The sequence below is a fragment of the Delphinapterus leucas genome, chromosome 15 (assembly GCF_059928025.1).
Source record: "Delphinapterus leucas isolate spDelLeu-1000000601 "Yukka" chromosome 15, BTC_Dleu_Yukka2, whole genome shotgun sequence".
Lineage (NCBI taxonomy): Eukaryota > Metazoa > Chordata > Mammalia > Artiodactyla > Monodontidae > Delphinapterus > Delphinapterus leucas.
In genome coordinates this window covers 23,368,094-23,382,885 of record NC_143143.1, presented here as the reverse complement: position 1 = coordinate 23,382,885, position 14,792 = coordinate 23,368,094, and the positions used below count along the sequence as shown (strand labels likewise).

Genomic DNA, 14,792 nt, shown 5'->3' with positions numbered 1-14,792 from the left:
TCTAGTAAGGGAGAGCAATTTCTTCATTCAATCCCATCAACAACTAGTTATTGAGTGCCCATTATGTGTCAGTGATTAAAACAGAGACTTCTGCCCTACAGAGCTTACATTCTTGTGGGGAGAAACAGGCAAAAAAACATAGCAAGTACATTATATAATATGCTAGAAGGCAGTAAGTGCTGTGGGGGAAAAGTGCAGAGCAGAGCAGAGCAAGGGGGATGAGGCATGTGGCGGGGTGGGGTCTGCAATTTTGAAAAAGGGGTCCTTTCAAAAGTGACATTTGAACAAAATATTAGGAGTTAGTGAGGGATTTGACCATGCAGATATCTGGGGGAAAGGAGTCCAGGCAGAGGGAACAGCCACTGCAAAGGCCACAAGGCCGAAGCATGTCTTGGCATTTCAAGGAATAGGAAGGGGGCCGGCGTGACCAGAGCAGACTGAGGAAGGGGAACTGGTCAGAGAAGGCCAGATCACGTAGGTCTTGTAAACCATTTTAGGGACTGTGGCTCTGTTTCTGTGGTAACTGGGGAAAGCCACTGGGAGGCTCTAAGCTGAGCAGTATTGTGATCTGACTGACGGTTCAAAGGGTCATTCCGGCTGCTGGGTTGAGAATGGATTGTGGGAGGACAAGGGTAAGAAGAACAGTTAGAGTGCTTCTAAAATAATCTAGGTAAGAGATGGGGTGGGAGGGACCTGAGTGGCAGCAGTTGAGACAGTGAAGAGGATGTGGTAGAACCTGAAGAATGTCCTGGTTGATGGGACTGTAATAGAGGCAGGTGTCAAAGGTGACTGTAGAGTTTTTGGCCTGAGGACCAGAAGGATGGAGTTGCTGTTCCCTGTGACGGGGAAGCAGGACTGGGGGAGGGGAGGCAGGGAGCTCAGCTTGGGGTGTGTGGAGCTTGGGATTCTCTTGACTTCCAAGTGGAGGGATCTTGTAGGCAGATGGATATTTGAAAATGAGAAACCTGGACTGGAGATACAACTGTGAAGGAGTCAGCCACAGGCAGGATGAGATACCAAGAAAAAGGTGATGGACAGAACAGAGCCAGGGACCACACTCTGGGAAACTCTGGCACTGAGATCCAGAGGAGAAGAGGAACAGCCATGGAGGCCATTTTCCTACCAGTTTGGTAGCTACTTATGTACGTTTTGTCCCTCCCTCCCTTTAAATGGGTACCTACTATGTACCAGGAACCGGAAAAGATGTTTAGCCCTCAATAAACTCATAGTCTTTACAGGAAAGACATAAAATGCACATTTATAAAATAATGGAGATATAGGCAATAACTGAGTCGGAAACTTGGCTTTTCAGTTGTTAACCAACTACACTAACTATACTACAGACATCTGTTTGTAACCTAGCACAAGAGCTGGGAATTCAGCTGTCTTCAGCGCTTCCCTCCCATGTTTGATTATTGTCAGAAGATTGATTCACTTGATCCCATAAGATTAAATTCATGTTCTGTTTAGGAAAAAAGAGGTTGTAGAGGACTAGTCCACACTATCCCGGTGTCACAGTCCTTCAAAACAGGACCCACTGCGGCGAGTCGGCCCATCACGAGGTACTGATTAAACACAGGGCGCTGGGTGGGAGGCAAAGACCCAGTGACGTGATTCTTCTCCACGAGAAGCTGACAATCTAGTCCAGGGGTCCCCAGCCCTGACCCACCACAGAATCGCCTGGGAGCTTTCGAAACCATTCTGATCCTGGGCCCCACCCTAATTCAGTCAGAATTTTTTCTTCACAACCTGAAAAATTCTAAAATGCTCTTCAGGACATTCTAATGTGCAGCCAGAGAAAAGAATACCACTGATCTATGTTTTTTCATAAATTTCACAATTTGAAAATCATAGAAGATTTCAACAAAGTATGAAAATTATAGTCCGTTTTGGCCCATTCTTTTGGGAACAGACCTAAAGGAAATGATTATGATTCAACTTCACAAATAATCCACAATTTAGTATATTCTCTGATGGAAGTAACCTGCTCTAAACCCACAATTCACAATAAAAACAATGTCAGTCGACAAAGGATTAATCTCCAAAATTTACAAGCAGCTCATGCAGCTCAATAACAAAAAAACAAACAACCCAATCCAAAAATGGGCAGAAGACCTAAATAGACAATTCTCCAAAGAAGATATACAGACTGCCAACAAACACATGAAAGGATGCTCAACATCATTAATCATTAGAGAAATGCAAATCAAAACTACAATGAGATATCATCTCACACCAGTCAGAATGGCCATCATCAAAAAATCTAGAAACAATAAATGCTGGAGAGGGTGTGGAGAAAAGGGAACACTCTTGCACTGCTGGTGGGAATGTGAATTGGTTCAGCCACTATGGAGAACAGTATGGAGGTTCCTTAAAAAACTACAAATAGAACTACCATATGACCCAGCAATCCCACTACTGGGCATATACCCTGAGAAAACCAAAATTCAAAAAGAGTCATGTACCAAAATGTTCATTGCAGCTCTATTTACAATAGCCCAGAGATGGAAACAACCTAAGTGCCCATCATCGGATGAATGGATAAAGATGACGTGGCACATATATACAATGGAATATTACTCAGCCATAAAAAGAAACGAAATTGAGCTATTTGTAATGAGGTCGATAGACCTAGAGTCTGTCATACAGAGTGAAGTAAGTCAGAAAGAAAAAGACAAATACCGTACGCTAACACATATATATGGAATTTAAGAAAAAAAAAATGTCATGAAGAACCTAGGGGTAAGACAGGAATAAAGACACAGACCTACTGGAGAACGGACTTGAGGATATGGGGAGGGGGAAGGGTGAGCTGTGACAGGGCGAGAGAGAGTCATGGACATATATACACTACCAAACGTAAGGTAGATAGCTAGTGGGAAGCAGCCGCATGGCACAGGGATATCAGCTTGGTGCTTTGTGACCGCCTGGAGGGGTGGGATGGGGAGGGTGGGAGGGAGGGAGACGCGGGGCGGGGGGGAAGAGATATGGGAACATGTGTATATGTATAACTGATTCACTTTGTTATAAAGCAGAAACTAACACACCATTGCAAAGCAATTATACCCCAATAAAGATGTTAAAAAAAAAACCAATGTCAGTCAGTCTTCCGCTTACCTGACGGGCTCAGCAGTCTTGCTTGGTCCATCTTAAACATCATTGTGTTTTAAATTACTTTGTGTTACCAGTAAACTCTTTTTTTTTTCTCTTGAAGATTTCTGTTACTTTCTTAATGATTCATTCTTAATGCTTTATGAAAAAATTAACTACAGACCAAACAAGCACCAGCTTATTTTGCTATAATCTGAATGCACCTGGTGAACTGTCAGCTTTATGGCCATAAAGCAGCACAGAGAAAAATCAACACTGGAGGGGCATCCCAGGTGGCGCAGTGGTTGAGAGTCCGCCTGCCAATGCAGGGGACACGGGTTCGTGCCCCAGTCCAGGAAGATCCCACATGCTGCGGAGCGGCTGGGCCCGTGAGCCATGGCCGCTGGGCCTGCGCGTTCGGAGCCTGTGCTCCGCAACGGGAAAGGCCACAACAGTGAGAGGCCCGCATACCGCAAAAAAAAAAAAAAAAAAAAATCAACACTGGAGAATTTTATTAACAAAAAAACCTCTCGCAGTTTATTAACAAATTCACAGAACAGTAACTGTACGTTTCCTTTTCTGCTATTGTCACTTGTTAAATTACTATCATCGTTTATACACAAGGAAAAGTGGACATACTTTACAGTCTTTCTGATAAATATATTGCCACGCTGCATCCAGCCTGGATAACGCTCTTCAGAACAGCATACGCTGGAGCCTGTTAAAAACAACAACAATAAGCAAAGCAAAGAAACCTGCTCTATGTTCACCTTCAGTTGTAAGGTACAGGCCTGGCATGGCAGGGTTGGGACTTCTCTGGATAAGTAATGAGATCTAAGAAACAATTTATTTTAATTGGAGGAAAAGAAAAAACCTATTCAAAAGATTGGAATGCCTCTGCTGCATCCAAAACGTTTGACCCAACTGGTTTCTCACCTGAGAGGGAGAAAGTGCTGGGTAAAAGGATAAGGAAGAGAAGCAAGAAATAAGATTCCCAGTTGGGAGAAAGGCATTTGCTGGCTTTCTGTCAAGCAATGTATTGGTTCTCTTTGTCTGACAGCAACTTTGTATCTTTCTGGGAACAGAAACCTTCCCATCCCTCATCCTTCCAAATAAGGTCACCACAAGCAAACAGTAAAGGGGGGTCCCCACCAGTTCTGCGTCGTGTTCGAGGCCTATGTCATGGTGCTCAAGCTCTTCATCCCGAAATTTCCTTATCACCTGATTAAGGAAAAAGAAATGGAAGCAAGTCAGCCTACCAGCTCCCTGCTGTTCTGACTTATTTTGGAGACTAAAGCCTCATATTATCATCTAAGACACAGGTAGGCAAACTTTTCCTACAAAGGGCCAGAGTCAGTACTTCAAGCTTTTGGGGCTGTAAGGTCCCTGTCACAACAACTCAACTCTTCCATCGTAGAGGGGACAGCAGCCATGGACATGTAGACAGATGGGTGCAGCTGTGTTCCAACAAAACTTTATTTACAGAAACAGGTGGTTGGCCACTGACTTAGCTTCAAAAAAAATTAAACAGTTCCCTTATTTGCTGTAGAAAATTTCTGAGGATATTTATTTATTTAATCTGAAGGGTTTGTACTCATGGCATTTGCTCAGAATCTATCAATGATCTGGAAGCAGAAAGAATACAGGTCTGGGTTCAGGAAACACGGGTTTCAGTCCCAGATCTGCCCAAGCACGTGACAGGGCATTCGGCTTCAGCTGCCTCAGTTTGCTTGCTTTTAAAATGAGGTGCTGCCCTAGGTTTCTGAGGCATCACAATTCCCTAACACTCTATTTTGTTCCTCTTACCAAACTGCATATCTGCCCTTCCCCCCCAGCAGCCCCTTCCAGAGCGAGTCAAATACCTGAAGAAGCTCTTCATACTTTTCAGGCTCCTTCTCCATCAGCATCCTGATCTGGTTGTTGTAGTGGTGTGCTATGGACTCTTCCACAGCAACTGTGCAGGCCATTGCGCCCTCCTTCCCAAGCAGGGCAGTTCCCGCACCTGGAATTGTCAGACCCGGAAGGCAAAGGATGGGGCTGATACCACTGGGGATGGAGATCAGCTGAGGTCAGGGTTTGTCACCTTGGCACCCTGGACTCTGGGGCTGGATAATTCCTTGTTGTGGGGGAATGTCCTGAACACTGTGGGCTGTTAGCAGCACCCTTGGCCTTTACCCACTAGGTGCCAGTGGCATCCCCAGTTGTGACAACCGAAAATGTCTTTAGATGTTGCCAAGCATCCTCAGGAGCAACTTGCCCCCCTTGAAAACCATGGTTTTAGGTGGTACCAGATCACAGTGTTAAACCCTGAATCACATAGTAAGAATGTTCTTTTTTCAACGCTTTTTCTAACCTTCCGATTATGGCAGGAGTGAGTCTTCACTGAGGGTGAGTGTGTTTTGGGTTCCGCTATACCACTGATTCCCCCCGCCACCCTTCTTTTTTTGGCCGTGCCTCGTGGCTTGCGGGATCTTAGTTCCCCGACCAGGGATTGAACCCAGGCAGTGAAAGCGCCGAGTCCTAACCACTGGACCGTCAGGGAATTCCCTGACTCTCCCTTTTTAAGAGTGAGCAGATCTCAGGTTTAGAACCTTCATCAAGGAACACCATCTGGCTACAATTGAATTGCTCTAGCTTTTTTCCTCTCTGTTGTATTTATCTTCACTGTACCTTCTATTTATAAAAGTTCTGATTTTAAGATTCTATCTTAAATAAATGTAAGCAAAAAAAAGTCAATTTAACTTCAGAAAAATATTAAGTAAATTAAAAGGTTGTAAGAGGACACAGCAAGAATTGTAGAAGTGGTTATTTAAGGATTCAATCACCCCAGATCCCTAAGCTCACACAGGCTCTTCTGGACAGACACATACCCAGTGCAAAGCCCAGCACATTCCAAAAGGGCATCAGAATGGTTGGCCGCACCCTGAATGCAACCATCAACTCATTGAACTTTTTCAAGTGGTCCTTTTCTTGATCCCACATTTTCTGTAAGAAACATAAAAACAAAGACATGCAAGCATTCCACAGAGACCGCCTGCTATAAAGCAAGGAAACTAATGCCCTGTCCATGTGCGGTAAAGGAAGCAAAACGGGCAAAATGATGAGAACTGCTATTTCTCCCATTCCCCTTGAATTGTCGAAGAAAAACCCTAAACATCAGGCTACGGAGAAGAGAGTAACAGCAAACCAAAAGATGCATCTGTAATCTTAATTCCAGAGAAGCGGACCCCAAACCATGGTGCCAGAAGAAGCTCCTCCGACCCACAACGCGCCTATTCAAGGACAAGAGTGCGCACCCAAAAGAAATGAGATGTTTAGCCCATTTCAAAATCAGAAGGGCAGAATATTACATTTTATATAAGTTCCTTTCAGAGAACCAGAAATGTATCATTTACATCAAAGAAAAAAGGGAGAATGATTATAAGAGCTAACACTTAAGAGTATGTCCTATAGCCAAGTACTGTCAAATAGCTTTACATACGTAATTAACTTAATCTGCACAACTGCTTTGTGAAGGACAAACTTATTATCCTCATTTTACAGACGAAGAAAGTGAGGCACAGAGAGGTTAAGTAACTTGCCCAAGGGCTCAGAGCAGGCAATTTAACATGTGCTAAGTGTCTATTACATGCCAGGCATGGTATTAGCTGCTCTACACCAGCTCATTTATTCTTCACCAAAACCTAATGAGGTGTTAACAGCTCATTTTGCAGATATGGAAATGGAGAGGTCATGTGACTTCCCCCAGGTCACACCGGGAGAGAGCTGGAATGTGAACCTTTATAGTCTGTGTGACTATAAAGCCCAGGCCCAACCGACCGTCTGCCTCTCAATATAAAATATCTCCACTGGCCTCCACTATGGGCGGGACCACAACGTCTCACAACTGGCGCTTTTACTTAACGCTGACTCTCAGCCCTTTTTTATCGCCTGCACCGCCCCCCACCAAGACATTTTAATACTACAGATGTACTGTATGTGTTTATGTACTAAATGTATGTGCTTGATAAATAAATAATAATATGCTTCTTACTCCTCCATCCCCACCTGCACAACTAATTCTTGCTTGCCTGGGGACAACAGTATCTCCCTTGAGAAGGCATGACCCAATGCGATTCATTACTCAGATAAAGAGGCGCCCACCTGAATGACCGGCCCGATGCTCGTCCGACCCAGGATGGCCATCTGCCCTGCGTAGATGCGGTTCGCTCCATATTCACCTGCATGATCCACCCGGATTATTCGATCCACAGCTGCCCGACTGATATTGTCTAAGGTCACTCCCGAACTGCAAAATCTGACACTGATTCTTCTTCCATAAGCTGCAACGCAAGTGTTTATTCTCCATTACTCTCGGGTAAAACTGAGTTGTTTCCTTCATAGACAGAGAAAGAGGCACCTTAGAGCAAAGGTCACAAATAAGCTCCCCATAGGTGGGGTACGCCCACGGGTGTATTCTGTTTAACCTGCAATGGTTTTTGTTTTGTTTTTTGAAGTAAGTTAGTTACCAATATTTAAAACATAGAAGATTTTAACTAAAGATCTGGACTCTGGCTTCAATCTAAGTGTATGATGATCTAGAAATACTGATCCTGTCTTCTCACCAGGCAGTTAACGTGGTAGCTGCCTCTAGATGGGCATGGTTCTCCAGTCCACCCACTCGTGCCGGCTTGCTCTGTTCCCAACCCTGGCTGCACAGAACCCCTAGGGAGCTCTCAAAAGCACGGATGCTCCTCCCCAGTTGATCTCTGGGAGGGGGACACAGATGTTTTTGAAAAGTTCTGTGCACAAATCCTCTCTGCAGCCAAGGTTACGAACTGTAGATTTAATTTCTCCTAAAAATATCCACACCCGTGGGCATCTGACTTTGAGAATTTAGCCTTAGAGCTTAGGTTTCATCTCATTATGGTACTTAATTCAACTGAACTCTTCTTGCTTTCAAAATATAAATTCTTCAGGATAGATTAGATTTTGTCTTTTAAAAAAATCTCCAAACAGTAACATCTTGACTGTAATCTCTGAGGCTTACATTAGGGCATTCCCAAAGTTCTCTCCCCTAAGAGAAGAGTTTTGTAACATGTTTAGATGTATAAGGTGTTATCAACTCATTTTGAAGATATGGAGATAGAGACTCAGAGAGACCATTTAGTTTGGAATGTGAACTTTGACCTGTATTGATATCATCTTGAGATGTGTTTCAAGGCTCTTATGTATGACTACTGTGTGTTTAATAGATACTTCTTTTCATTTAGGCTAACTTGAACACCCACACAATGTGCAGAAAGTTTCGTTTTGGATACATCTACAGTTTGTTTTTCCATTAAAAAAGGCTTGAGTGCTTTGGACACAGTGATGGGGTAGGCCTGATGAAATATGAGGGGGTTCTGCATTTGAACTTTTCAGGCAGGGGATTTTAAATGACTAAACAAAAGAGCAGTGGATATTAGGGGTCCGAAGCATGGTGACCCAGCTGTGATCCAGTCTTCCACATATAACCTGCTCCATCTCACCGAGCATATTTGACTCAAGAAACTGGATGGAGTCCAAGTTCTGCCAGGTGTAAGGTACCACTCAGATCTGTGCCATCAGACAGTGGGTCACTGTGGTCCGTGGCCATGTTTTTATGTGGAGAATAATTTGAGACATTTGACAAAGTCAAGGTAACCTGTCTCAAGTTTTTGCCTCCAAGTCCAAGGACTGGTGCTTCCATCGGTCTGGCCTCCTTATAGAAAGATGGGGCCCAATTAAAATTGAAAACGATGAGATGACTCTATTTTTTAAAGTAATCTTGTTTGCTTGTTCTTTTATTTTGTTACTCCCATCCAGAAACGTGTTAATGGGAAAGAACTTTAAAGACAACTCAATACTCTTTTTTTTGGCCGCTCCCCATGGCTTGCGGGATCTTAGTTCCCCGACCAGGGATTGAACCCAGGCCCTCGGTAATGAAAGCGCCAAGTCCTAACCATTGGACCATTGGGAAATCCCTCAATACTCATTTTTAAGAAACCATTTACTGAGAAATAGCAAGAGGCTGAGTGCACAGGATGAGGGTGAGTTCAAACGCACATCTGACTTCTGATGGGGAGAATTATATTTCTATTAAAAACATACTTGAATTTTCCCTAGCACTGCAACACTCTTCCAGATTCAGGCACCTAATAAATGCTTTTTGGGAGTATGTGTGGAGGGTGGGGTATTGTAATATTTGCTATTTCTATCTTTTCATAATCTCTGTAAGGTCTCTTTAAAAAGTATGGGATGGACACTCCTGGATTGGAAAAATTAATATTATTTAAATGGCCAAACTACCCAGAACAATCTACAGACTTAATGTGATCCCTATCAAATTACCCACGGCCATTTTCACAGAACTAGAACGAATAATCCTAAAATTTATATGGAACCATAAACGACCCAGAATTGCCAAAGCAATCCTGAGGAAGAAGGACAAAGCTGGTGGCATAACCCTCCCAGACTTCAGACAATATTACAAGGCTACAGTAATCAAAACAGTGTGGTACTGGCACAAAAACAGACATATGGATCAACGGAATAGAATAGAGAGCCCAGAAATAAACCCACACACCTATGGCCAATTAATCTTTGCCAATTAATATACAATGGAGAAAAGACAGTCTCTTCAGCAAGTGGTGTTGGGAAAGCTGGACAGCCAAATGTAAATCAATGCAGTTAGAACACACCCTCACACCATACACAAAAACCAACTCAAACTGGCTTAAAAACTTACATATTAAGACATGACACCATAAAACTCCTAGAAGAGAACATAGGCAAAACATTCTCAGACATAAATCACACCAATGTTTTCTTAGGTCAGTCTCCCAAGGCAATAGAAATAAAAGCAAAAATAAACAATGGGACCTAATCAAACTTATAAGCTTTTGCACAGCAAAGGAAACCATAAACAAAATGAAAAGACAACCTACGGACTGGGAGAAAATATTTGCAAACAATGCAACCCACAAGGGCTTAATTTCCAAAATACACAAACAGTTCATACAGCTCAATAACAAAAAAACAAACAACCCAATCAAAAAATGGGCGGAAGACTTAGACATTTCTCCAAAGAAGACAAACAGATGGCCAACAGACACATGAAAAGGTGCTCAACATTGCTAATTAGAAAAATGCAAATCAAAACTACAATGAGGTACCACCTTACACCTGTCAGAATGCCCATTAAAAAGTCTACAAATGGGCTTCCCTGGTGGCGCAGTGGTTGAGAGTCCGCCTGCCGATGCGGGGGACATGGGTTCCTGCCCCGGTCCGGGAAGATCCCACATGCCGCGGAGCGGCTAGGCCTGTGAACCATGGCTGCTGAGCCTGTGCGTCCGGAGCCTGTGCTCCGCAATGGGAGCGGCCACAACAGTGAGAGGCCCGCGTACCACAAAAAAAAAAGTCTACAAATAACAAATGCTGGAGAGGGTGTGGAGAAAAGGGAACCCTCCTACACTATTGGTGGGAATGTAAACTGGTGCGGCCACTATGGAGAACAATATGGAGGTTCCTCAAAAAACTAAAAACAGAGTTGCCATATGATCCAGCAATCCCATTCCTGGGCATATATCTGGACAAAACTCTAATTCGAAAAGATACATGCACCCCAATGTTCACAGCAGCACTATTTACAACAGCCAAGACATGGAAGCAACCTAAATGCCCATCGACAGATGAATGGATAAAGAAGATGTGGTCTATCTACCTATACACACACACACACACACACACACACACACACACACAATGGAATACTCTTCAGCCATAAAAGAGTGAAATAATGCCATCTGTAGCAACATGGATGGACCTAGAGATTATCATACTAAGTGATGTAAGACAGAGAAAGACAAATACCATATGATATCACTTATATGTGGAATCTAAAATGTGAAATTATTAAGAAATTAACAAATGAACTTAAGAAACAGACTCACAGACATAGAAAACAAACTTATGGTGACCAAAGGGGAAAGGGGGTGGGGGCGGGATAAATTAGGAGTTTGGGATTAGCAGATACAAACTACTATATATAAAATAAACAACAAGGTCCTACTATATAGCACAAGGAACTATATTCAATATCCTGTAATAAACCATAATGGAAAAGGAAAAAAAAAGTACACTATGGATCACAGATGGGCAAAACATTATTTATAAAAATCTCCTTTACCAATATAGGAGATTTTTCTCTATTTGTCACCACTTTAAAATAGTAGAAATTACATTCTGAAATTCACCACATGGTCATTTGTGTTATCTCTAGGTATTGGGGTTGACATACTAAATTTCTTCCTACTCCTTTTCTCTATTTTTAGTTTTTCTACAGAGAACATTATTGCTATTATTATTTCCACTTTACTGTTAGTGAGAACGTACATTGGTGCAAATTGGTTTCTTAAGGGGAGGGCTGGGAAGGGAAGATTTAGCAACATATTTCTACAGTATGGATCACAGATGGGGCACAGAGCTAGAGCCAGAAAATACATATCCTGTCTCTAACACAGACCTTAGACAATTCAGAATTGCCATTTCTTACATATAAAATTGGGAATGATCAGGTTATTTCCTTTTTAAGGGAAAACACGCAATAATAAAACCTTTCTTAATGAGTTATCATGAAGGTAAAATGAGATACAGGAAGCAAAGTAACTCTTTAAATGAAAAAGAATGATTCTTATTCTGGTATTGGCTCAACTAAGGAGCATTAAAAATCATGTTCAACAGTCCTCTGAGTTTTGCCTGCACTGTCATACACTTTAAAATAAAACTGAGAAATAATATATAAAATTGAGGCCCAGAGCTAGAAGCTCTCAAATGCATCATTTTATATTCATGTTTTCCCAAAATGTGAAACACATACCTATGATGGTACCTAGGAGGTTTCATGTGGTTTATAGGAAGACCTTAAGTGGCTATGAACATGCATTAAATAACACCCATGTTTTTCAGCAAGAGTTATTCTCTTCCAATTTTTTTGTCTTCATCAAGGAGATGGTCTCAGTTTACAGCTGACACATCTTAAACATCTTCCTAACACTTGCTAACCTCCCTTTCTTACCAGAAAGAAAGATGATCTTGGGTTCAAGCCTTGGTAGGCAACAGTATCTAACACAATAACTTCTTGTTTTCAGCGTATTTATTTTTTATGATTACTTTTCTTGGGACAGGCGATACTGGTTTTCTGTTTACCATAACGATCTAGTTTCCGTGAAATTACTTAATTTAAAATGGGACACGGTTTAGGGAAAAAAAAAAAGCCTTTAGTAATCAAAATACAAGTGGTATTGCTATAAGGCAAAAGTCGTCTAGGTGGTACACGAATGATTTAACTTTGAGAAAATGACCTCACAATTTTCTGAGGCACCTCGGATGAAATGAGGAAAGGAGGAGCCAGGATCCAGGCCTAAGTCTCCCTACTCCCAATTCGATACTCCTTCCAATACCCTGGTGCCTCTCAAACTTGCAAATGCACACGAATCATTCGAAGGTCTCGTTAAAATACTGACATAGCGATCCAGTGGTCAGGGGAGGGACCTGAGAATCCGCGTTTCTAACAAGCTCCGGGGTGAGGGGTGGAGGTGTCGGGGGCAAGCGGACGCTGCTGGTCGTAGGACTACCTACGAGGCCCTGAGCAAAGGATACGAGGAGGACACCCCCCCAACCCCCCGTCCCCAGGACACTAAACTTTTAAGGTCGCCAACTGTCCTCAGTCCGGAACGCCGACCACACCTGCAGTGACGTCACGTAACAGGTGCGCAATTAGGTCATCCCCAATGCGCCGACCCGGAACCGGCGCTCCAGGCGGTTACTGCGGAAAACCACCCCACTTCCCGCCCGGCGGACCCGCGGCGCACTACTGGCCCAGCCCCGCTTTTCCAGCCGCTCAGTCGCGCTCCGTCGCAGCCCTGTGACGTAGTGAACGTCTTCCCCGTGACCTCTCCGACCCAAGCCTCAGGAGAAAATTCCCTGGCTCGCCGGCACGGGGCGGGGCCACGGTAATGCTCCCCCTTTACCTGAGAGGGACCTCGGGGCGCCCGTGCGCAGCTGCCACAGACAGCAAGCCGCCGCCGCCCGGGTGTAGCTCATTGCCGCGGCAACAGGGGAACCACTTCTTGAACAAAGCAACCGTGCCCTTGCCGCAGACTGATGACGCACGGCCGACGTAAGGCAGATAAGACCCGCTCTTGCCTCGGTGGAAACGCTCTGGGCCACCTGCTTCCACTCGATTGGTTGGAAGCGTCAAATGAAAAGATTCTATTGGATGCGATCACTATCAATCACTCAGACCGACCGGGTAAAGGGTTGCCATGGAGATGAGAATGCTAAATTGTTCTTTCAAAGATCCCGACGGGGTAAAGATTACTCAGTTCCTGGGAAGGAGGACCATGAAGGAATTGTTTACTGGCATAGCCATTGTGTTTTATGCTTTACCAATATAGGAGATTTTTCTCTATTTGTAACCACTTTAAAATAGTAGAAATTACATTCTGAAATTCACCACATGGTCATTAGTGTTATCTCTATGTATTGGGGTTGACATACTAAATTTCTTCCTACTCCTTTTCTCTATTTTTAGTTTTTCTACGGAGAACATTTATTATTGCTATTATTATTTCCACTTTACTGTAAGTGAGAACGTACATTGGCGCAAATTGGTTTCTTAAGGGAAGGGTTGGGAAGGGAAGGTTTAGCAACAAATTATTTCTTACTTTTAAGTCTATATCCAATCTGACAATGTAGACTCATCAATTGTAACAAATGTATCACTCTGGTGGGGGAGTCGGTGCATGTGTGGAGGCAGGGGGTATATGGGAAATCTCTGTACCCTCCTCAATTTTGCTGTGAACCTAAAACTGCTGTAAAAAAAATAGTCTTAAGAACAAAAATTTTGGACACTTTAAAAAATGCATATCCACTGATACAACAATCCTACTTCTAGGAATCTATGGAACAGAAATAATTTTTCGAATGTGTAATGTATACGAGGGCAAAAAATCAAAGGTGCATACCTGAAAGGATGTACAGCAAAACGTTTAATAATGGCAACTTCAAGGGGTTGGGATAGTGAGAAGGGGGCTTTCATTTTTTACTTTACACCCTTGTATTATACATATATATGTATATATATATATATATATCTCTTTATTAGAGTATAATTGCTTCACAATGCTGTGTTAGTTTCTGTTGTACAACAAAGTGAATCAGCCATATGCATACATATATCCCCATATCCCCTCCCTCCCACCCTCCCTATTCCACCCCTCTAGGTCGTCGCAAATCACTGAGCTGATCTCCCTGTGCTATGCAGCTGCTTCCCACTAGCTATCTTACGTTTGGAAGTGTATATGTGTCGACGCCACTCTCACTTCACCCCAGCTTCCCCCTCCCCCAGCCCCCCCCCCATCCTCAAGTCCATTCTCTATGTCTGCGTCTTTATTCCTGCCCTGCCACTAGGTTCATCACTACCATTTTTTTTTAATTCCATACATATGCGTTAGTATACGGTATTTGTTTTTCTTTCTAACTTACTTCACTCCGTATGACAGACTCTAGGTCCATCTACCTCACTACAAATAACTCAATTTTGTTTCTTTTTATGGCTGAGTAATATATGTGCCGCATCTTTATCCATTCATCTGTTGATGGACACTTAGATTACTTCCATGTCCTGGCTATTGTAAACA

General features: G+C 43.1%; 1 protein-coding gene across 1 annotated transcript; it reads right to left on the bottom strand.

The window, feature by feature from the left end:
• Positions 1-2,969: 2,969 nt before the first annotated feature.
• On the bottom strand, positions 2,970-13,300 carry COQ7 (coenzyme Q7, hydroxylase). Its single transcript, XM_022552279.3, has 6 exons — positions 13,122-13,300; positions 7,234-7,412; positions 5,961-6,075; positions 4,953-5,092; positions 4,243-4,311; positions 2,970-3,808 (listed from the first exon to the last, which is right to left on the bottom strand). Exons 1-6 carry the CDS (start codon positions 13,192-13,194, stop codon positions 3,731-3,733), a joined length of 654 nt encoding a protein of 217 aa, XP_022407987.1. The 5' UTR covers positions 13,195-13,300; the 3' UTR covers positions 2,970-3,730.
• Positions 13,301-14,792: the final 1,492 nt, after the last annotated feature.